Source organism: Rhinatrema bivittatum, chromosome 6 (assembly GCF_901001135.1).
Source record: "Rhinatrema bivittatum chromosome 6, aRhiBiv1.1, whole genome shotgun sequence".
In the NCBI taxonomy this organism is placed as follows: domain Eukaryota; kingdom Metazoa; phylum Chordata; class Amphibia; order Gymnophiona; family Rhinatrematidae; genus Rhinatrema; species Rhinatrema bivittatum.
Genome location: NC_042620.1, coordinates 343,482,939 through 343,507,908, shown reverse-complemented (window position 1 = coordinate 343,507,908; position 24,970 = coordinate 343,482,939). Strand labels below are relative to the sequence as shown.

The window sequence follows — 24,970 nt, the reverse complement described above, 5'->3', positions numbered from 1 at the left end:
ACTACTATAGCAAACACACTACTTTCTTCATGCAAAAGAAGAAATCAGTTTTCCCCTGTCCTTGTTATAATCGGAGTCGGATCAACAGGATGTCCATGTGTTGTGCTGTTTCTTAGTAACCATAAACAAAAGACTGAAAGCAAGAGCAAGAAGATTGGTATAAAAGCCCTGCAGCAGTGTACCAGTGGAGCAGCCTACTTTACCGCTCTCTCTTTTTATTAACACAAAGGGGCCAATGCAATACAGTGCGCTCAGCCGAGTGCACTGTTTAATCCGCAGTTGGATGCAGGTCGTGTAGGCGTGTCCACAGCCCCTTATGCTAAAAGGGGATTAGCGTGTCCAATGCACTGCAAAACTAATAGCGCTCATCACATGCAAATGCATGCTGATGGAGCTATTAGTCACCCCAGATGCAAAAAAAAAAAAAAATGTGCATCCAATATGCACATTTTTGCCTTCAGAAATTCAGCATCCATTTTCTTAACCAGCGGACAGCCGCAGACAGCTGACTTCTCCTGGGCGCTTGCTGTCAAGGAGGCACTGGGACGCGCAATCGATCCTAGCGCCTCCTTGACAGCGCGACCCCTAATTTAAATATTGTATGGCACCCCCAGGAGAGGTGACTGGGGGCGCGTTAGGAAAGCGGGCACTGAACACTCAGCGCCCGCTTCCAGTGCATTTTTTTTTTGTATCGGCCCCCAAGCTGGGAATGGGCACTGTTGTTTACAGAGCCCGGCAAATAATATTTTTGACAGAATCTTGATGTAATAAAATATTTTATATATTAATGATATAGGAAGTAATTTTCAAAAGAATTTACATGTATAAAACTAGTTTTTTTTATGCGTCAATGAGCTTGAAAATTTCTACTTTTATTTGCATAACTCCTTTGAAAATTCACTCCATAGGGCTGAATGCTATGCGCATAAGTGCACTTTTGAAAATTGCTGCTATATATACTACATTTACTCATGTAGCTCCTTTTGAAAATTACCTCCGATTGGAGGAAAGACTAAAGGGAAAACTAGTAAAAACTGCAAGCAATGATTCTACCTGACAGGGACATAGAGGTGCAAACAACCTGGAGGATTTCACCTTTATTTAAATCTTGTGGAAATTTAGAAATGTTTTTCCCAAGATCCACTGGGCAAATCCATTAGATTGTTCCCTGCACATCCAAAGCAAATCTAAAAATATCTGCATTGGATCATTAGAATAGCAGTTCTCAACCGGTGTGTTGCGACACACCAGTACGCTGCCAAGAACACGCAGCTGTGTCACCACACTTCCTGGTCCACCACTGGCCCAGCTACTCCCCTTGACCCTGGGAAATAAGAACTCAACCTCTGGTCGGGCTTAAAAAGCTGATAGCCTGGGCGGAACGCGGCAGGAGAGATGGAGTTAGCGGCAGTAGCAGCCTGATCTCTTCTTCCCGCCTCCCTGCGGCCCACTAGAGGAAGTGGTGAGCAGTGGCCAGGCATGGTTTTACTGATATTGATTTTATATTTCTTGATTTATTTTGAGGAGTGGTGAAGTTTCTCTTTTTCCTTTGTTACACTGCATACAGAGACTCTGGCTTGTTGCAGTTTCCAGTTCATTTTGGTCTGCATGTTTCTATTTATGCGTTTTGATCTCTTTATTCTTTCTTAAGTGAGGGTCAGCACATGTGATTCAGGTGAGGTTCTCTGCTGGCGTGTAGTTTCTGTGTAGGGTTCTATAACAGCCTGGCTTGGTCCATTTTCCTAACAGGAGGTGTATTGGTGTCTTAAGGCGTGGTGTAATATTTTCAGTGTTGCCTTTTCTTAGGTAAGGTGGTTAATATTTGAGTGCTGGAAGCTGGTGCTCTTCTGGTATGGGATGTTTACTACTTATGTAATTTCTGTTCAGAGAGAGTATTTATCTTCCCTTGTGTCATTCTTAACAGTAAAAGTAATACAGGGCCTTTTCTAAAATTTCTGCCATGGATTATAATGAGCTGTGTGTCACACATGTGAGCGTTGTCTGTCAAGTGTGTCACAATGGGAAAAAGGTTGAGAACCATTGTGTTAGAAGATTGGATGCCAGTCTACCAATCCATCCAAATCCAAGTCAAATTGTTGAGACTTCTCTTTTAAATAAGCTACACTGATTTGATTCAACGAACCTTCAGAATTTTTCCAGGTTCATCAAATTGTTCACCAAATCTATTTTTTTGTTTTCTTTCTCCCCCTTTTTTTCCCTCCATCTTTGAATTTTCCTCCCAGACAACACACTCGGGTGACTCTAGGGAACCCTTGCGAGATCGATGGCTGCCAGGGGTACCGCATTTCAGGCATATCCTCAGTGCTACTTTTTCGCAGCAGTAACCTCCACATTAAGAGCACCCTCTTTTCTCACTCTCTGTCACCTCATGCCACCTCACTAGCGTAGTCAAGCCCAAAACCAGGATCTCTCGCACTGTAACACACAGTGCTGTGATCTGGGAGGTTGGGGGGGGGGGGGGGGGTTTGAGGTATTGACCAGTTAGGGGCAGGGGATGGGGGCTTGAGTTTGTGACTTAGGGGGTTGGGGTTTTGGTATCAGGGGTCAGGGCCACATTTTATTGTGCGTTTTCAGGATGGGCGAAGGTGGGGCCAGGGCCATCACCACACAGTTCTTTTTTTAAACATTTTGGAGTTGTCAGGGCCATTTCTATTGATGGCCCCAGGTTGAGACAGGGGTCAGCACTGACCCCGCTCAACCTCCTGTTTGACTGTGACTTTTTAAAAAAAAATTTGCTCCTACCATGTGACAGGGGCCGACCAATGGCACCAGTAGCCCCTGTGCCATAGTAAGGGCAAAGGCTATCGGCGCCATTATGAATACCGGCAGCTGACGGCACAAGTGCAGGAGATCGCTTCAGGACCCCCGCTGGACCACCAGGGACTTTTGGCAAGTCTTGGGGGGGGGGGGGGTCAGGAGGGTGGGGGTTTTATTTGTTAATGATAGGTTGCATTCGTGGGGGGTCACCATACGTTTCAGGAACCCATGAATGCAAAGAATAGGGACCTATACGTTGCGGATTGCGCATTCGTTCAAAACAAATGCACATCCCTAGTTGATGGAACAGATCTCCCTGCAGGATCTCCCTACTTCCAGAAGATACTGTAGCCAGGATAGCTAATCAACATCTGGCAGATTGAAATCCCCTAACAATAGCACCTCCCTTTTCCTAGCAATTTTGTTTATATCCTTACTAGCCGTTAAGCCCGTAACAACGGGCTCGGTCCGTTTCCTTCCCACTCCCTCCCCCTCATTCTCCCTCCTCCTTCACTCTCTCCCCCCTCCCTCTCACTTCCCCCTCCCTCTCTCTCACCTTCCCCCTCCCTCTCCTCCCTCTCCCCTTCCCTCCCACCCCCCTCTCCCTCTCTTCCCTCTCCCCTCACCCCCTCTCTCCCTCCCCCTCTCCCTCTCTCTCACCTCCCTCCCCCTCTCTCACCTTCCCTCCCTCCCTCCTCTCACCTCCCTCCCTCTCTCACCTTCCCCTCCCCCTCCCCCTCCCTCTCTCACCTTCCCCTCCCCCCTCCCTCTCTCACCTCCCTCTCTCTCTCTCACCTTCCCCTCCCTCTCTCGATCCCCTCCCCTTTACGATCGTCCACAACCGGCAGATCTCGGGGGGGGGGGGAGTCCCGCGCGCGCGGCGCCGCCGCCACTTCTCCTCCCGCTCTTGCCGGCAGATCTCAGGGGGGGGGGGGTAGGGTGTTACTCCCGCCCGCGCGCGCGGCGCCGCCACTTCTCCTCCCGCTCCTGCCGGCAGATCTCGGGGGGGGGGGGGGGGGTGTCACTCGCGCGCGCGGCGCCGCTGCTTCTCCTCCCGCTCCTGCCGGCAGATCTCGGGGGGGGGGGGGGTGTCACTCGCGCGCGCGGCGCCGCTGCTTCTCCTCCCGCTCCTGCTTCGCGGCCGCCGCCGCTCCTGCGGCCCCACCGCCATTTTTTTTTTCCGGGCACGCACGGCTCTGACCAACGTGCTGGCCCGCACATGCGCGGTAGAGCTGCTCTCTACTGCACATTTGCGGGCCGTCGGTCAGAGCCCATTTATAAGGTAGATCATTAAATCTCTGTTATGATGGAGGTCTGTATATTACACCAATATAAAGAGATGTTCCATTTCCTCTTTCCAGTGTTTCCTTTTTAACTTGTAAGCCCTGCAATTCTGTTGCTATAATATTTTTTATAGTGCTATCACTCCTCCCTACTCAGTCATTCTTGAATAGATTGTAGCCTGATATAACAATATCTCAATCATGGTTTCCATTTACCATGTCTCTGTGACAGCCACTACATCCAAGTAGGAATCACTTTAGACTCTGAACTGAACCTTAAGAAGCATATCAACAACATAATAAAAGAAGGATTCTATAAGCTTCAAATACTAAAGAGGATCAAACCTCTCCTATACCCTCAAGACTATCGTATGGCATTACAAGCCCTCTTGTTTTCCAAACTAGATTATTGCAATGCAATACTCCTTGGTTTACCAGCTTCCACTGTTAAACCACTTCAACTTCTACAAAATGCAGCGGCAAGAACACTCAACAACAGCAGAAGGTCTGATCACATTACCCCAATTCTCAAGGAGCTACATTGGTTGCCAATCTCCTATAGAATTCAATATACAACTTTATCCCTTATCCATAAAGCTTTATATAACAACAAAACAGAATGGATGGATGTAGTACTTCATTTCCAAATCCCACAGAGAAATCTGCGCTCCAAGAACACTGGCCTTTTTATAACTATTTCCCCAAAATTAACCCACCTCAACTCAACCAGAGAACACGCTTTCTTAATAGTCGGACCACTTTTATGGAATACCCTCCCTACTGATCTAAGACCTGAGCCGACATCACAAACTTTCAAAAAGAAACTAAAAACATGGCTCTTTAAGAAGGCATTCACAATATAATAAGAAGAATCACCACTCAACCAAATTTTATTTGCTTCTTATATTTTTCTTTGCTTCCCTTATTTATTAATTAAATCTCCCTCTCCTTGTTTTACTCTCTCATTTACCACTTTCTATTACAATGTAACCTTTTTTCTTTATCAACTTGTTATATGTAAACTGATGTGATGACATATGTTGAATATCGGTATATAAAAACAAATAAAATAAGTTTCTACCATGACTGTTTGTAGATCCTGGACTTTATATCCCTTACTTATGAGCATTAGCGTACATGGTTTTCCAGATATTGCCTTTTTTTTCCCATTTCTATACAAGTGTTTATGTTTTACTTACCTGAGGACTTTCACTTGCCTTGGGGCTTTGTTCACCCATCCTCAATGATCTAGTGTAAAGTCCTCCTCAGTAGGTTTGCCAGTCTGTGCTGGAAAACACTGTGTTCTTTTCTAACAGGTGGATCCCATCTCTGTTCAGCAGTCCTTGAAACATCATCCCATAGTTCAGGAATCTGAAACACTCTTGTTAGCAACATCTATGCAGCCGTTCATTCATCTCTAGAATGTGAGCTTCCCTGCCCGGGCTTTATCTTTGACTGAGAAGATGGAAGGGAATACCACTTGTGCACCTATCTGCTTTATCCTCTCTTCCAGAGCCAGAGCCATAAGGTCACTTTTGATATGATCTGTGAGCAGAATCATTTATTCTAATATGGATGACTAATATCGGATAGTAGTCAGTAGGCTTGACGATTTTCAGCAATCGCTCCATAATGTCTTGGATTTTGGCAACTGGCAGACAGCACACTTCTTGGGACAACAACATGTCTGGTTGAGAGATGGATGCCTCTCAGAAGTGAATCACAACCACTACTCTCTGTGTCTTAGGTTCTGTGGGTGTTTAGCCCGCAGCTTGAGGTTGGCAAGTTTTGGCTACTCCTCACCCTTGGATGGTTTCTTCTCCTCTGCTTCCCGGGCTGTATACCAGTTCATTTCAAGGGAAATCAGAGTCAGGGTATAAAGTCTACTGACTGTAGTAATGAAGATCCAACTGTACTCTTGTGATCCAGTTTCACCTTCCCCTCTGCTTGAGTTTTCCATCTTTGACGCCTTGATAAGCATTTCATCAATGTAGTCCTCATCCTCCCAGATGTTTCTCAATCTTGCCACATCTTCTCTGAATTCCACCATCTGTTTTCTGAGGACGTCAATCTGCACATATCGTTCACATCTTATCTGTTCCTCACTGTGGAGTTTGCTCTATGGCTGGCACTAGGGTATATCCATGCAGTGTGGATGTTTGATCTATGGCTGGCAGCTGTGCTATATCCATGCAGTTTGAACAGACTGATATCTGGTCCTCACTGTGGATGTTTGCTTTATGGCTGGCAGCTGGGGTGTATAAGAACATAAGAAATTTCCAAGCTGGGTCAGACCAAGCCCAGCATCCTGTTTCCAATGGAGGCCAAACCAGGCCACAAGAACCTGGCAATTACCCAAACACCAAGAAGATCCCATGCTACTGATGCAATTAATAGCAGTGACTATTCCCTAAATCAACTTGATTAATAGCAGTTAATGGACTTCTCCTCCAATAACTTATCCAAACCTTTTTTGAACCCAGCTACACTAACTGCACAAACCACATCCTCTGGCAACAAATTCCAGAGCTTTATTGTGCGTTGAGTGGAAAATAATTTTCTCCGATTAGTCTTAAATGTGCTACTTGCTAACTTCATGGAATGCCCCCTAGTCCTTCTATTATCCGAAAGAGTAAATAACCGATTCACATCTACTCATTCAAGACCTCTCATGATCTTAAAGACCTCTATCATATCCCCCCTCAGCCATCTCTTCTCCAAGCTGAACAGCTCTAACCTCTTCAGCCTTTCCTTATAGGAGAGCTGCTCCATCCCCTTTAGCATCACAACTATATATTTTTTGCGATATGGCGACCAGAATTGTACACAGTATTCAAGGTACAGTCTCACCATGGAGCGATACAGAGGCATTATGACATTTTCCGTTCTATTAACCATTCCCTTCCTAATAATTCCTAACATTCTGTTTGCTTTTTTGACTGCTGCAGCACACTGAGCCGACGATTTTAAAGTATTATCCACTATGATGCCTAGATCTTTTTCCTGGGTGGTAGCTCCTAATATGGAACCTAACATCGTGTAACTACAGCAAGGGTTATTTTCCCTATATGCATCACCTTGCACTTGTCCACATTAAATTTCATCTGCCATTTGGATGCCCAATCTTCCAGTCTTGCAAGGTCCTCCTGTAATGTGTCACAATCCGCTTGTGATTTAATTACTCTGAATAATATTGTATCATCTGCAAATTTGATAACCTCACTGTTGTATTCCTTTTCTGATCATTTATATATATATTGAAAAGCACCGGTCCAAGTACAGATCCCTGTTTACCCTTTTCCACTGAGAAAATTGACCATTTAATTCTATTCTCTATTTCCTGTCTTTTAACCAGTTTGCAATGCATGAAAGGACATCACCTCCTATCCCATGACTTTTTAGTTTTCTTAGAAACCTCTCATGAAGGACTTTGTCAAACGCCTTCTGAAAACGCCTTCTGAAAACTCGGTTCACCTTTATCCACATGTTTATTAACCCCTTCAAAAAAATGAAGCAGATTTGTTAGGCAAGAATTCCCTTGGGTAAATCCATGTTGACTGTGTCCCATTAAATCATGTCTTTCTATATGCGCTACGATTTTGATCTTTAGAATAGTTTCCACTATTTTTCCTGGCACTGAAGTCAGGCTCACTGGTCTATAGTGCAGTGTGAACAGACTGATATCTGTTCCTCATTGTGGATATTTGCTCTATGGCTGGCAGCTGGGGAATATCCATGCAGTGTGAACAGAATGGGTCAGTTGACCTTTTTTTATGCCATCATTTATTATGCTACTATGTTTTTTGATATTAAAATGCATATACCTCTGAGGATGCAGCTATTATTTATTATTGCTTAAAAGTCTTTGGCATTATCATAGAGTACTTAAAATATTGTGGATAAGAGTGCTCAAGCCTTAATTTTGATGCCTGGACAGTAATTTGTAAGATATTAAATATTTATAAATAAATCATTTACTCACGGCTTTCTTGGATTGTCTCCATTTGATTATAATCTTCTTCAACTACAATAGGTAAAAGTGCATTTTGAAAATTCAATTCTACAAGCATACTTTACGCTCATGTTAACAGAGGTGCTGATGTTAAAAAGATCCAGCCTCCTGTAAACCAAGGAGTCTGGCACCTAGACATTCCTAAATGAAAATCTCTCCCTGCTGAGCACATAAGTTTAGGAGTGTCTAAATTTAGGTTCCGAAAAGGTTGGCAGGTCCAAGGGCTGGGTGAGGTGGGTTAGGCACCTACAGCTGATTTTGAATTCTGGTAACCTAACTTAGGGGGTTATTTTTCAAAGCATTATCGCGTGCGATAAGGCCCTAACGCATGCGATAAGGCCATATCGTATACAAAAAAGGGCCTTTTCGTATGCGATATAATGCAAATTAGGGGAGGGGAGGAGTCGGGGTGGGGAGGGGAGGAGTTGAGACGGGGTGGGGAGGGGGAGGAGTCGGCCACGGCAATAATGTGAGGGACATTATCTCCGGCAAATAGCACCACCGTTTACGGTGGTGCTATTTGTGTGAAAGGCTGCAGCCGGCCACATTGCGGCTGGCGAAATCGCACCGGCATGGTGCAAACGGCTGTGGCCTTTTGCAGGCCCCTTTTCCCCCCACCCCTTTTTTCGCTGGATTCATTATTCTGTGAAGAATGATGAATCCAGCCCTAAGATGCCTAAATGTAGGCAAATAAATAGCAGACCTAATTTCAAGCATGTCAGGTTTAGGTGTCTAAAATTAGGCACATTTTCAGACCAAGACTTAAGTCTCTAAATTTGTTTGCAGATTCATCTAACTTCAGGTGAATAACATTGAGATGCCTAGTTCAGGTCTCAGTTTTCTTTCAATATTGACCTTATAGTAGTTTTTGAAAGACATGGACCTTTTAGTCTACTCATGAACTCTTGACAGCTATCCACACTTCCCCCAGCCCTCCCCTGCCCCCCAATGTCATGACCATCTTAAATGTGACCATAATGATTGTTAGTCACAATCTGCTCACTTTTTACTCAACAAGGCGGGAGCTACCACATGCTGGGGGAGGGGTTTCCAATATATCAATGGGACATAAATCCTATTAAAGTGAGTGACTCCTCTGCTGTACTTAGGAATTACTGGGCATTATAGGTATATCTTACTGGAAAGATTTCTTTGAAGTGTAATAGAGAAATGTGTGACAATAATCACTGTGGAAGTGCAAATGTCAGCATGTCAAGATTTTGCTTTTGTGGATAATGTCTCTGTCTACAAAGGTTTTCTTGATGGAATTTAATGGAGAGTGTTTGGGAAAACAGGAAAAAAAAGCAGAAAAATTTACATTTTTTTGCTGCCTTTACAAACTACTCCTCTTTACATGCTAAAATGCTCTAGTACCAGTAATTTTCAGCAGTTTTCATGTTTTGTTTGGAAATTCTCCCATTTAAATACTATAACAAATATTTCCAAATATACTAATTTTCCAGAATATTTGTGAAACTTTTCACAAAATGAAAATGTTGGGTATTCTGTTCTTATTGTAATAGTTAAATAATTTAATTCCCAGTTTCTTCATAATAAATAAGATAAAAAGTAGATAAATATACCTCAGCTTCATTCATTGTGTCTGTGGTGGAGGGGGTTTACCAATTGTGTTCCTGTCCCTGGGGAAGCATCAGGGATTGTCCTTGTGAAGAATTTGACATCAAAGGTTGTGTGATGGACTTGTAGTATTATTAAATGGCCATTGGGTAGCCTTAGGTTTGATACTGAGTAAATGTTTGCTTTTTTTTGTCTGTTGTAGTAAACCATTGGTAGTGTACGGATATGGTGGGATGTCCCCTTAACAGAGAAGAAAGGAGATGGTTGGTTGGGGAGTGGCCTGGGAAGGCAAACATGTGGTAGTATCTGCTGTGTAGTAAAGAATACAGATACTGTAGATGTCCAAGCTTGATTTATTCAGTATCCATTCTATTATTATTATATACCTCTTGTCCATTTTGGAGAGATACCACACAGTGCTTAGACTTGGCATCCCAAGGTAAGTCTGGCTCGGAGAGCTTTTAAAGTAAGAGCTTAAGTTTTGTGAATAGGTTAGCATGTTTTGGTTCCCTTATGTCAGGATTCTCAATGGGACCAATGCCATAGCTTTAAAAGGAAATATTCTACAGTGGCATAGCCTCTGGGGTCAGCCTTGTAATACAAATTGACAGTTTCATCTACACTTTTAAGGCAAAGGTAATTTAAGGTCAAATGGCTAACCCTCTCTCTGTAAGCTGTGATCAGCATCCAGCACTTCATAGGTGCTTTATCTGTTGCTTGGGTGATGCAGGGGATGGCTGCCAGCCATGGCTTCTCACCTCTGTTGCTGAACCTGGGATACCATCAGAGGGGAGATACATTGAGGCACTCTTGACTCACTCTGTGAAAGCGTGTACATTTGAAAAGTAGATTCTGCTTTTTGGACAAAATGGACTGAGGGCCTTTTAGTATTACATTTATATAGTAGGTAAGATAGTGCTAGCCTGCTGCATGCTGCGCAATGTTGCTATAAGGTATGGTATCCCAGTGTGAGAAAGACCCTGATGAGGAAAAGGATCCAGTATGTCTCCCCAGCATGTCATCAAGAAAACTGGGTGCTTCTTTGCCTGAAAGTCTCAGTCTTGCCCAGTTAGGAAATTTTAGATTGCGTCCGCTGTGTGGGTGTTCCAAAGTGTGCTGCCCTATAGTTATTATGTTTGTTTTTCTTTCTCCTTAATATTATGAGGCCAAAATTTAAAGCTAGCAATGCTGCTGAATATATCTGGATAAGTATTAGGGTTAGCTGGAAAAGCTAACTTTAGACCTGCTATGGGGCACAACTGACTTTTCTGGTTAACTTAACTAGATAAGTCTGAATATCGCTACTTATCAAGGTAGCCCCTAGATTTATTTATAGCAGAAATAGCATCCATGATAAAAAAAAAAAAAAGGAATGTGGTTAGGCTAATTTCCAAGCTATGCACACTGCATTATTGTACCTTGCAGTAATTTCTGCAACACATGAGAATGAGAAAAAGAGAGAGAGAGAGAGAGAGAGAGAGAGAGAGAGAGAGAGAGAGAGAGAGAGAGAGAGAGAGAGAGAGAGAGAGACTGTAGAGAAAGCAATATGTTACTCTATTTATACCACTGTAAGAGGGGGCACTTTTAATTCGGTGTGGGGTTTTGTGGGGTGGTTTTACAGACTCAGAGTATGAGGTATGAACAGCAGTTGTCATCACTGAAGACTTTCTGCTATATGAATTGAGGAAAGGTACAAGAGGAGTTGATTTGTACAATGCACTCTCTAGCTAGCTTCAACAACTAGAGAGTGCATTGTACAAATCAACTTTTCTTCTACCTTTCACAAATTCAAACAGCAGAAAATCTTCAGTGATATCAACTTTGCTGTTCATACCTCCTACTGTGTATGCAAAACTAGGGATGTGAATCGTGTCCTCGATCGTCTTAACGATCGATTTCGGCTGGGAGGGGGAGGGAATCGTATTGTTGCCGTTTGGGGGGGTAAAATATCGTGAAAAATCGTGAAAAATCGTGAAAAATCTAAAAATCTAAAAATCGCAAAACCGGCACATTAAAACCCCCCTAAAACCCACCCCCGACCCTTTAAATTAAATCCCCCACCCTCCCGAACCCCCCCCCAAATGAGTTAAATAACCTGCGGGTCCAGCGGCGGTCCGGAACGGCAGCGGTCCGGAACGGGCTCCTGCTCCTGAATCTTGTTGTCTTCAGCCGGCGCCATTTTCCAAAATGGCGCCGAAAAATGGCGGCGGCCATAGACGAACACGATTGGACAGCAGGAGGTCCTTCCGGACCCCCGCTGGACTTTTGGCAAGTCTCGTGGGGGTCAGGAGGCCCCCCACAAGCTGGCCAAAAGTTCCTGGAGGTCCAGCGGGGGTCAGGGAGCGATTTCCCGCCGCGAATCGTTTTCGTACGGAAAATGGCGCCGGCAGGAGATCGACTGCAGGAGGTCGTTCAGCGAGGGTTCCGGCGCCTCGCTGAACGACCTCCTGCAGTCGATCTCCTGCCGGCGCCATTTTCCGTACGAAAACGATTCGCGGCGGGAAATCGCTCCCTGACCCCCGCTGGACCTCCAGGAACTTTTGGCCAGCTTGTGGGGGGCCTCCTGACCCCCACGAGACTTGCCAAAAGTCCAGCGGGGGTCCGGAAGGACCTCCTGCCGTCCAATCATCTTCGTCTATGGCCGCCGCCATTTTTCGGCGCCATTTTGGAAAATGGCGCCGGCTGAAGACAACAAGATTCAGGAGCAGGAGCCCGTTCCGGACCGCTGCCGTTCCGGACCGCCGCTGGACCCGCAGGTTATTTAACTCATTTGGGGGGGGTTCGGGAGGGTGGGGGATTTAATTTAAAGGGTCGGGGTGGGTTTTAGGGGGTTTTAGTGTGCCGGCTCACGATTCTAACGATTTATAACGATAAATCGTTAGAATCTCTATTGTATTGTGTTCCATAACGGTTTAAGACGATATTAAAATTATCGGACGATAATTTTAATCGTCCTAAAACGATTCACATCCCTATGCAAAACCACCCGCCCAAATTCCACACCAAATTAAAAGTGCCCCCTCTTACAATGATATAAATAAAGAGTGACATTGATTTCTTTACAGAGTCTCTCTCTTCAGAAAAAAAAGGTGTAGTTATTTTTGGCGATAAAACTCACATTGCCAACGTTAGGAACTGTTCATTACCATTAACTCTGCCCAAACTCCTCCCATTTAATTCTTGCGTTAAGGCCCTAATGTGAAATGATAAATGACCCTGTAAGATAGCCAGATAGATAGTGCCAGCCAGTTATGCCCACTGACTGTCCAACTAATTAGCTGGATAAGTGACTTATCTGGTTAAATGCTATAACTGGATATTCAGTAGTTGCCACATACCCAGTTAAGTCTGGTTTATCTAAGTAGTGTTTGAATATGGACCATATGTTTTTAGGCTTCTTCAAAGAAGAATAACCTTAATGTGCCTGGTACATCTGAGGGAAAAGAAAGGGGTGGGATGGATGAGAGGAATTAATTTGACAAGGTACTTTAGAGGAGAAGGAGGATGTAGCTCTGTGTGTTATCTTAACGTACATTTTAGGAATAGAACTCTTCCCTCTTTAAAGATTGCCTACAGTTTGTTTATCATTTGGTGCATACTGTGAAGGCAGCTGCCTGTTTTCAATGTGGGACCAGTAGTACATACAGCATATTTAGCAAAGACAGCTGGCCCTCAAGGGAACAAATTGCCATCTACCTGTTGGTCTATCCCCATGATGTCACAGGCAAGCATCTAGAATTTGTCTGTTCCAGGCAGGGCTATCAGGGTCATAAGTGTTGTGCAGGAGGTGGACCCTTGGGCCGAGGTGGGGTTGAAGCTACCCACAGGGCAAGCCCTATGGGCCCCCACTGTCGGCAGGCGGAGCTGGCTGACTAACGGAGGCCAGCTGGAGTTTCGCCAATACCAGCCCTCATTCCCCGCAGGTTGAGCCCTTGAGTACTGGGACCGGCTGGATTTAGGTGGGCCTCCGTCCGAGGTCTTCTCAGGGATGACGAGGAGGTCAGCCAGGGGGCCAGCAGTGGTAGTAGGAGTAGGTGGTCTGATCTGGATGAAGAGGAGTCCCGGAGACCCGGGCACCAGTGAGAACAGGAGACAGACAGAGGGTGCCTGAGTAAGAACAAGCCGTAGCCTGAGAGGCTAAGTCCAGAGTGAAAACAAGAGGAATGTCGTAGAGCAGGCTGAAGTCAGGGCAGGCAAGGAAGAGTGGTAAGACCAGCATGGGTCAAAACCAGAAGTCAGCTGTAGAATGGTCAGGCAAGGCAAAGGTCAAGCCAAGAAATGGGCAGAATCGTAGCCAGGCAAAGCAGAGGTCAAAGCCAGGAGACAGTCGCATAGTCAGACGAAGCAGTGGTCAAAGCCAGGAGACAATCAGTAGCGTAGTCAGACGAAGCAGTAGTAAAAGCCAGGAGACAAGCAGAAGCATGGTCAGATGAAGCAGTATTCAAAGCCAGGAAGTCAGTCAGTACCAACAAGCAAGTTAGACACGGAACACAGGAGCAGGAACGGGTACCAGGATCAGGAACAGGAACACAGACGAATCAGGAACATGGAGGAAATGCAGGAACAAGCAACTAAGCACACAACTAGCATGGAGACCTGTTGCCAAGACAGAGAAACACTGGCTGGGTCCAGCCTTAAGTACTGGGACCCAGTGACGTCAACATCCGGGGCCACAGATTGGATTCCTGCTGCGGCCCTTTAAAAGGAGAACTGATGCGCTCACACACGCCTAGGGAGGGGCACAGTGTGAGACGGCGGTGTCTCCCTGCGGACCATGCGGAGAGGCCCGCCGCGGAGCTGGGACATCCTCTGCGGAGCTGGGAGCAAGGGGAGTGGCCCAGAGTCCGTGGCGGTGGCCCACAACTGCAAGAGAAGCAGCCGTGGGCCATGGCTGGAGGAGGCAAACGAGGGTAAGAGAGCCACGGCTGGAGGAGGCAGACGGGGTAAGAGGGCCATGGCCGGCACATGCAACAATAAGTGCCATGTTGCAGGCATTTTGCCTCTGGCATATTCTTAATGCGTATGGGAGCAGCATTTTAATGGCTGACGTTCATTAAGTAATGGGGTTAGAATATAAGAATTCCCATACTGGGTCAGACTGAGGATCCATTAAGCGTAGTATTCTATTTCCAACAGTGGTCAATCCAAGTCACAAGGACCTGGCAGGATCCCAAAAAAGCAGAAAGATCCCATACTAGTAATGTCGAGGGCAGGGGCAACTCAAGGCAATCTACTGCCTGAGGCACGGGATGAGATGGCGCCCCACTCGCCCCGTCCCCCCCCGCCCATCCCTCCTCTCCTCAGCCACTGCCAGCCCAGCCTCCGATGGCGGCCTCCGGCAGCGACTCTCCTCTATTCAGTCGCTGCAGGTTGCCGCGGCTCGCATCGTCACTCCTCTCTTTTGGTGGCAGCCTGCAGTGTCACTCCTCTCTTCTGCCGCCACCGACCTGGGTTGGCAGCCATGGTAGGGGCAGGCAGTGTGAGGCGGACGCCACAGCGGCGTTCTGAGAGGGGCATTTTTTGCCGCCTCAAGCGGCTACTTCACCCTGCCTCATTGTAGAACTGCCCCTGGTCCAGGGGTAAATAGTGACTTTTCCCATTCTATATGTTTAATAACAGTTTATGGACCTCCTCCAAGAACTTGTCTAAATCATGTTTAAACCCAGCTTTGCTAGCTGGCTTTACCACATCCTCTGGCAATGAATTCCAGAGTTAATTGTTTGTTTTGAATGTGCTACTTACTAACAAAAAGGACAAACAGTCAAGTTAAATAGAATAAACACACACACACTCTTCTTTCAGTCACAGATAGATAAAGACTACAGGCAATGAAAAAAGTAATGACACTAGGAAAACAAGAAAAGGCAAGACAAAGCACTCAGGTAATCGACATCTAGCATTTCCTCTCTCCAAACACTTCTCTTGCTTTTTGATGCCTCTCTCCTCTGGTGCCTAACCAGCCCTTGAATGAGCAAGCACAAGAAGATGGTTTTTTAGAAGAGCAAGAAAACATTGTGCAAAGTGGTATTTTATCGCTTTGCGTGATATTTTCATAACCAAGCCTCCTAGCCTTGCTGAATTTTGCGGTACACATCAGCTGTTACTGCACGATGATCACTGTAATATATCATACAATAATAGTTTTTATTTACTAAAGCTTCGAGAATGAGCCCCATAATTAGCTAAAGTGAGATATAAAACAGTTAAGTGACTTCTATGAGGCAACATGGAGAAAAAAATTACAAGTGAACTCAGACCTGGGAGTTTTTGATTCTTTGACCTCAAGTCTAACGGACTATATATCCAGCTTACATGGAAGCATAAAATATGACAGCAGAAAGGCCCATCTAGTCACAAGTGTCATTACGGTGGATCAGAATCTGGTGCGGTAATGAAGTGTTGGGATCTGATTTTCATTACTGCACCAGGTATGATTGTTATTATTATTATTATTATCCTGATCTGTATGACATATACCAGAGATATAGGGAGGTTAATCTTCAAAGAGACTTCTGTGGGTAAAGTAGTGCTTTAGCTACAGAAATGGCCCTTTAGAATATTACACGATTGATAACGCTTATAAAATTGTGGGCATATGCACTGCATGTGCATGCATTTAAGCACATAGAGGACAGGCATTTCAGGGATGGGAGATTGGATAAGGTTGGGACTTATGCTCACATGTTTTGATTTTAAAAAATCTGCATGTAAATTCTCTCAGCAAATACATTATACGCCTGGGGGAATTCTGCGCAAAAAAATTTAAAATTCTGCGCATAAAATCGTAAAATTCTGCAAACTATATTGATCAAAATAACACAGTTTACATGACAGTCTTTAAGTAATTACATTTTAAATTAATACAGAAAAAATGTATTTATTAGAGATGCAGAATTGTAATATTTTGAGCAGAGTTTCCCTAGAAATTCACTGTGTCCCTTCCTCTCACTCTCCCTACTCCTCTGGCCACTTTGCCTTCTCAGGCCCCAACTCCTCCACCTGCCAGTATCTCTCCTCTCCACCTTTAGGCCCAACCCCTTTCACTCTATAGTCAGTCCCAGAGTTTGACCCCATTCTCAGTACTGCCCCTCACACAGTTTCCCTCTATCCCTCCCTCTCTCTCACACATGCTCCCTCTCTCTAGTATACATACACACTAGGGATGTGAATCATTTTTGAACGATTAAAATTATCGTCAGATAATTTTAAAATCATCCTAAATCGTCAGAGTGCACGATACAATACAAATGCCCCCGATTTATCGTCATAAATCGTCATAAATCATTAAATAGGGCACGGGAATTATTTGGGGGAGAGCGGGAAAACCGGCACACCAAAACAACCCCTAAACCCACCCCGACCCTTTAAAACAATTCTTTACCCTCCCCCACCCTCCCGAACCCCCCCAAAATGTTAAATTACCTGGTGGTCCAATGGGGGGGGGGGGGGGGTCACGGCACGATCTCCCGCTCTCGGGCCATCGGCGCCATTTTGGCTGCCACTATTTAAAATGGCGCCGATGGCCCGATAAAAAAAAAACCCACCCGACCCTTTAAATCGACCCCCCTTAGCCTCTCCCACCCTCCCGACCCCCCCCAAAACCTTTTAACATTACCTGGTGGTCCAGGGGGGCCTTGGGGGACGATTTCCCGTTCCCAGGCATCAGCTGCGCTAAAATAAAATGGCGCCGATGCCCCTTTGCCCTTACCATGTGACAGGGTATCCGTGCCATTGGCCGGCCCCTGTCACATGGTAGGAGCACTGGATGGCCGGCGCCATCTTTAAAGAGTATAGTATAATAGGGGCTGATGAGTAAAGATGGCCGGGGGCTTCATCTTTGCCATGAACAGTGCATTGGGGCCTTCATCTTTGCTGCGAGTGGAGTGCCGGGGCCGAGGAGGAGTCAGGGTGGCCTCGGTGCGAATGCCACGGAAACTTCACTGACGGCGAAAAGGTAAGGCCTTAGGGCTATTAGGCGCCAGTAGCGCGCCTAATAGCACCACCTTTTACGATGGCGCTATTGGGTGCGAAAGCCAGCAGCGATCGCACCGCGGAGGTGAGATCGCTGCCGGCTTTCGCAGGCCCGCCACCCCCTTTCGCCCGCCCCCCCCGTTAGCACCGGGATTCACAAACCGGTGCGAAGATAGAAAATCCAGGCCTAAAATTTTCAAGCACACGTAGCTTTTCAGCGCTGTGCATACATTTAAATTACAGGGAGAGCAGGGCAGGCAAACCTCTGCGTTTAAAAGTACCAGAAAAATGGCGCCAAATGCTACACTGGCAGCACCAATCAGCAGGCACTTTGGCTGCCTGAGGAAGGGAGAAGCAGGACTTGAAATACCACATCAGCGGCACTGGAAGGCGAGCACTTTTGCTAGTGGGGGCTGGGACTTGAAATGCTGCAGGTACTTTGGCTCTCACTGGCTTCCAGCAGTTGCTGCAGATGCAGCTCCAGAGCTGCTCTTTAATTGGCTTATAATTAGGTTGAAACTCTGATTGTCACTTTTAGAAAAAAAATGGGAATTTATGGGTGAAAATCGATTTAAACTGAAAATGAAGGACCCTACAGACAATATTATTGTTTGGCTTATAATGAATTTAGAAATCTAGGTCTTTGCTGAGTCCTTTCTTCTCAGTTCTGATGTGTTTGATCATTTTAACTTCAAATGTCTTATATTGCTGGATTATTTTAAATTTGCCTTTAACTATCCCGATCATAATGCATTTGCTAATGCTACCATCGTAGACTCTAATGGTCAAGGAAATGAAATAAACAAAAATAAAACAAATTATTCATTGGAACTTCATTTTTATTTGTTGCCAATGAAACAAATTTTGTTTTCATTTTATTTGGAAACACATCCTCATCCCTTCCCATCTGTGTCTTTCCACCTGTGTGGTTGTGACTAGAAGCAGAGTCTAGTAGTATTTCCTTCCCAGACGCCAGACTCCAGCTTTCACAAACTCTTAATCCTAGCCATATCAGACTTTCAATTCCTCCTCTGACACCCCAATCAGTCCACTCAGTTTGTCCACTACCATTATGATTCTTAATCAATTTTCGCTTATATTATGTTTCTTAATCAATTTTCGCTCCTATTATGATTCTTAATCTTCTTTCCCACGCTTTCCCTAAGATGCCATGTTATGTTTTGATATATCTGGTTATGCAATGCTGTTTCAATTACCTGTCCTAAGCGCAATGTTGTCTCAATTACCTGTCCTAAGCGCTCCTCTAAGATGCCTTGTTTGTTACAAAATATGACAATATGTTGAGTTATACAATCTGTTAAGTTATAGTTATGATATGTTACGATATGTTAAGCTATACGTTATAACAAGTTGCCGTTACGATAGGTTATTTTATAACTCGTTCCTTATTTAATTGCCTCACTGTTCTATGTAACGCTCCTTAGCGAATTTTTGCAGTTACATTGTAAACCGGTGTGATTTGTATTCTTACAGGAACTTCGGTATAGAAAAATTAAAAAATAAATAAATAAATAAATAGTATGGCTGGAGTGTTTGCACCTGCTTAAAGTCAGTCTTGTATTGGGTCTGCCCAATTTATTTCTCAGTAGAGTACCTTACACCCCCTTTGATTTCTGGCTTTCCCTTCACTTCCTTATAACTCTGGCTCCAACTATACAATATAAGATCAACTTACCTTCTTTTTCTAGATCTTGTTCTTTTGTTGTAACAGATGTCTTGTCTTCATTGCCTGATGAAGTGAAGTAGGGAATTATTTATTTTATTTTTTAAAAAAGGTATCTACCGCTCCATCCTATGTTCTAGTTGGCTTACAGTAAAACACCAAAAATGATAAGAGTCAGTTGTGGAATGCACACACTATGGAATGCAAAGTTCCAAGCATTCGTAGCAAACAATTTTACTTGTTGAATTTCTTGCCACCATGTTTAGAGCTTACTGCAACTTCTGGAGGAATTTATTGTAACATTTTGATACCGTTATCACGCTCTCAAAGAGATCGCCCAAAATGGTGAAGAACATAGTGTCAAAACATATTACACCATATGTTAAAATAAAGACAAAAAAAGCAAACAAGCACAATACAAATTAAAACTCCAACCCACCAACCCAAAGCTTAACACTGTCATATACCTTTGCTGCTCAGCTTCTGGGAAGCAATCTGGAAATATTCTACTCTTTTCCGTTCTTTAACAGGGGAAAAGCTAGGCTTTAATCTTTTTTTCTTGAATGAGAGTAAAGTTCTAAAGGAAATTTGTTCCAATGTTAGAGAGTGAGCACCAAGAGTACTGAGCTTCCTAACCAGAACCTACGCATATCCTGAACAGAGGAAACAACAGAATCCCTTTACTGGAATGAAATTGTCAATTCGGGACAAATTACATCAGTTTAAGGTAATGTGGTACATCAGCCCTAAGAATGATAATTTCAAATATATCCAAGCTTGCATAGGCAGCCAGTGTAATGATCTGAACATCAGGGTCATTCTAGCCCACCACTTCACCCTTGTTGTGATGTTCTGAACCACTTGAAACTTACGTAAGAGCCATTCAGGTAAATCCACATACAAACTATTACAATGATCATGTTGTGACATAATCAGGATACGGCAACTGTTTGAAAGGACTTAAAATCAAAATATGGACAAAGTCTTTACCAAAAGCATTTCTCATCATCATTGTGAAAACCAGTGCCTGCCCTGGATCCTGAAAGCCAGAAAGGGTCCAGCCAGATTGTGTTCTCACCTTCTTACTATGATTTTGGCTTCTTTTTTTGCAGTAGAAAAGACTTGGCTCTAGATTTTCTTATGTTCTTATGCTCTAGATTAACTTAAACACCTGCACTTTTCTTTCAACAATGACATAAAAATAGAAATTCTGTAGCACAAAGCACATATGAAGCTTCAGTGTCTGGTGACTTCAGTAACTGGAGGATTTCCAGGTGAGTAACAAGCAGATGAAAAACAGTTGTTCCTTCTATCTTTGAGTCCTCAGATTAAATTAAAGTCTTCGGTAAATTCCCCGAAGCAACACCTTAACCAATAGATAAAGGTTTCCTTTCTCTCTATAGCAGCCAAATACCAATCCCAGCCTTTAGCAACAACAATATCTAAACATAACATCCTTCTTAAAGGTATACAGTCCCATTTATACAAAACACAGAATGTTGAAAAAATAAACCAACAGGTTCCAAAACCGTGTCTGCAAAACAGCTGCCAGAGCATTAGCTGGTCCACCCCCTGCAGCTTTGGAAAAACTGCCTGAGTCAGTTTGTTAATCTGAATTTCCAAAGACAATTCTGAATCCAGGCACGTACCTAAATTCTGACTATTCTGATGAATCTCCAGGGGAATGTGATCTATTTAAAACTTCATAACAGGATCTGGTGCTGCAGACCTCCCAGTCCAAAACAGCTGAGATGTATTACTATTCAAGTTCACCATACTGTCACTGCAGTGAGGCGTGCATTTACAAACCTTGATAAAGATTCAACAGCATCCACATCCAGCGGAAAATAATGTAACTCAGACGGTTTAATGATATTACAAAGTTAGGAGAGGGAACAGATTTATAAGCATCATAAGAAGGACTTTCTCCTCTAACTCACGTCTATAGATTCAAGTGTCATTGCCGTTTTCAGTATGACTGCAACTATTGATAGTCAAGGTGCATGACCCCTAAGATTCCTCACTAAATAAAGTGTACTTGTCACTTTTGGAAAGTTCAGTAGGGGAAAACAAATCTGAAGCTCTCTCATTTTGAGTCCTAAGTGGCTAATTTTAAAAGCTCTATGCGCAAAAACTGGGAGATACGCGGGTAACTCGGGCTGGCATGTGCCGCATGGATTTTTAAAGGTGCACACTATGGGGTAGATTTTTAAAAAGTGCACACTTTTGTTCGCGCACCAGGCGTGAACAAAAGTATGCTGGGTTTTATAAGATACGCGCATATCTTATAAAATCCGGGGTCGGCGCGTGCAAGGGGGTGCACATTTGTGCAACCTGCGCGTGCCGAGCCCAGCGCGCGCTGCCTGTTCCCTCCGAGGCCGCTCCCTCCGCTTCCCTCCGCTCCCTCCGCTCGCTCCATTTCCCTTCACCCTCCCCCCACCTTCCCCTCCCTTCCCCTACCTAACCCACCCCCCCGGCCCTATCTAACCCCCACCCTTACCTTTGTTGGAAGATTTACGCTTGCTGAAAGCAGATGTAAATCTGTGCGCGCCAGTGGACTGCTGGAGCGCCATCACCCGACCCGGGGGCTGGTCCGGAGGCCTCGACCACGCCCCCGGGCCGGCGCCATGCCCCAGGGCCCACCCCTGAAACACTGCGTCACGCCCCCGAAACGCCGCGTCATTCTGCAACGCCCCCCCGACACGCCCCCTCCCCGCCCCTTTTACAAAGCCCCGGGACTTACACGCGTCCCGGGGCTCTGCGCGCTCCGGCGGCCTATGCAAAATAGGCACGCCGTCGCGCGAGGGCCCTGCGTGCGTAAATCCAGCCAGATTTACGCGCGCAGGGCATTTAAAATCCGCCCCTATGTGTGTATCTCCCATTACATGCACAAAAATACTTTGGGGGAGAGGGGCGGGCTGGGTCTGTACCATGATTCCAGCGCATAAGTATTAGTGTGCGCCAGGGTTCTCTATCCCGTAACTTTATTTCTGCTATGGATGGTGTGAAATAAAAAAATAGAGGATTGTCAGCAGGGTTTTAAGGCTTGGGGCTAATAGGGTAAAAGAGAGGGTAACTAATTAAGGGGTTTAGGAAGTCCTCACCTTTACTGGGGCGAAAAGGGATCGGATTGGGGAACCTGCTAACTGTATCAGCTCTCATATCTTATAAAATACCCCCACTTATGTGGTAGGCATTTGCACGCACATCTGTGCGTGAATATAAAATCTTGCTTGCAGGTATGTATGGATAGCCAATTTTATAACATGTGCAGGTATGTGTGTATGTTATAAATTCGCTGCATCCATGTGTGCGAGCTAGCAAACGTGCCCACATGTGCGCCTACGCGGCTCTATAAATTCACCTCTTACGCTGTGATAAGGAGTAGATGCAAGAGTTTCCCCAGAGTGAAACTCTCTTCTCAAGGGAGAAGAAAGTCCTGCTTTTAGTCTGAAGTGATGTTTCAGGAGGTATTCTATTCCAGAAGGGTAAATGTGGGGGAATTTAGAATGGGAATAAATACTGCCAATAAAGTCGAAACCTAACAGATGTACAAATGGAAATATCAAAAAGATAAGAAAATCATAAAATTGAAAATCATTTAATAATTACGTAAAAATAAATTATTAAATCAAGTAGAAATCACTTATAAAAACAGTCTGTTTATGAGCATACTATATACACTAAAGCAGTGGTTCCTAACCTGAATATCTCTTTGATGTACAGTTACTTGTACAGGGCTCAATAGAGAGAAAACAACAGAAACTCTGCCATCAGGTAGCTGGAGTGGAGGAGATGCCCAGGGGACAATCTCGCTAGTTTTGGTGGCCATTTGGATCATTACAAAAACTTTGTGCTAAGACCTGGGTGCTGGATTAAGTGTGGGACTTGCAAGATGACAACAACTGGCTTGGACAGAAAGCAATATCCTGCAGAGAGCAAAACTTCTAATCCTGACAGCTAGGATACACATATCTTTAGCAGAATATCACGGGAACGGTAACCATGCAGACTGGATGGTGCAGTTGATCTTTAAAAGGACAACATTCTGGGCATATGCCCACAGCTGATAACTGTCCTCTGCTCAGCAGGTAAAAGTATATGTATGCTTTCACAGTGAATGTCCATGTAATCACAGACAAAAGGGGCACGTACAAGGGCAGGGGAGGAAAGGTTCATGTGGGGATTTCACTTTACAATCCCTGCATATAGTTACACTCATTGTAAAGCAGGTGCAAAGTCTGCAAACACTATTGTGCCCATGGCCTTTGCTGGCTCGAAGGGACTTTTCCATTGAAAATGATTTTGCAGCTCCACAGGGACAAAGTACCTGTACACCTGCAAACTACCCAGCAGTTTCAAAGTTGCATTTTTAATGCAGTCCTGTTCTTCTACTCAGAATAAATGTGAGGCGATATTTCTTTGCTGGGGGTAATGGAGGAGGGTGGATGTCTGGGGTGGCCTGCCACTAAAATTGGTAGAAGGCCAAATCTGGGCAAGTTAGGGTACGTAGGGATGGCAAGTGATGGGCACACAGTTGAGAGACTGGATAAAATATAATGGAGAGGGGAGCTGGTTTTGGTTTAAGTACAGGAATTTGTATGCTCAGCCACCAAAAGTAGAAGAGAACCAGAGAGGAAGACAACTGGGCTGGCTGGCTGGGCCAAATGGTCCTTTTTTGTATCATCTATTAAGTTACAAACATGTGGACTCAGGCATAGGAGTTTTTCATTTTTTGTCCTCAGTGCTAACAGATCACACATCCAGCCGTTTAATATGAGGTAAATTTACCTGTAAGTTCATCTTCATTTTTTGCAGCATTTTTTGCCGAAATGATAGTGATTTCCGTTGATTCATTACCAGAACTCTCTCTTATTGTATTGTCTGCTAATAAGAAGTAGATGATTAAAGATAATATACTTGACCTGTGACTGTATAATAGGTAAGCAAAAATGCACAGACTGGGTGGAACAAGTGGCTTGTCTCTGCCAACATCTCCTATGTTCTATGTTCTATATCTCAAAGTTATGCTCTTCCTCCTGATGCCCGTCTTTTCCCTGACTTGTCCAATTCTGTTTATGACAGTGGTTCTCAACCCATTCCTCAGAGACTGCCTGGCCAATCTGGTTTTCAGGATACTCCTAATGAATAAGCATGAAATATATTTGTATGCATTGCCTTCACTGGTTTATGTGACCTCTGTTATCTACCCACCTCTCCATGTGTTCAAATACTAATGCTAATCATCAAGTGAAATGTTTATAAAACATTCTACTTCTACCCCAGACAATGGTTTCCAATCTTTCTTCAATGTTGCAAGCATTTGGCCTCATTTACTAAGCATTATTTCCATAAAAACTGTTTGAGTAGAGAATATTGATATTCCTGTTGTTTCGCAGGTTAAAAAGTCTTGCTCTTAGAATCGTCTTACATTCAACGCTCTCAAATCAAATTAAATCTGTTTGATTGCTAGGAGGTTTGAAACCACTCATTGATACCTATGGCTTTAGAATGGTGGTTCTGGCCGAACAGGACCACAGCCAGACCCCTCCACCTACCAGTTCCGCTGACTCCGCCTCCTCGGACCCGGGAACCTTGCTTCAGCCGGCGGTCGCAGTTGGTGAGCCGCACCACGGTCCTCCTGCCAGACTGACATGCCAACGC

The 24,970-nt window shown here is 44.6% G+C and overlaps 2 protein-coding genes across 5 annotated transcripts in view; one reads left to right on the top strand and one right to left on the bottom strand.

Annotated features, from left to right (window-relative positions):
- The window catches only part of LOC115094573, a 106,347-nt gene that overhangs the window by 17,257 nt on the left and 64,120 nt on the right, over positions 1–24,970 (top strand). The window lies entirely within an intron of this gene.
- LOC115094572 overlaps positions 1–24,970 on the bottom strand; it is a 56,431-nt gene that overhangs the window by 17,376 nt on the left and 14,085 nt on the right. For 3 of the 4 annotated variants that reach the window (XM_029607763.1, XM_029607766.1, XM_029607765.1), the window contains exons 3-5: positions 24,098–24,193; positions 19,319–19,372; positions 8,044–8,085 (exon numbers count right to left, since the gene is read on the bottom strand). In XM_029607763.1, the coding sequence (XP_029463623.1) occupies positions 8,044–8,085; positions 19,319–19,372; positions 24,098–24,193 (192 nt within the window). The remainder of the gene's footprint in view (positions 1–8,043; positions 8,086–19,318; positions 19,373–24,097; positions 24,194–24,970) is intronic. The other variant, XM_029607764.1, reaches the window with a different exon arrangement.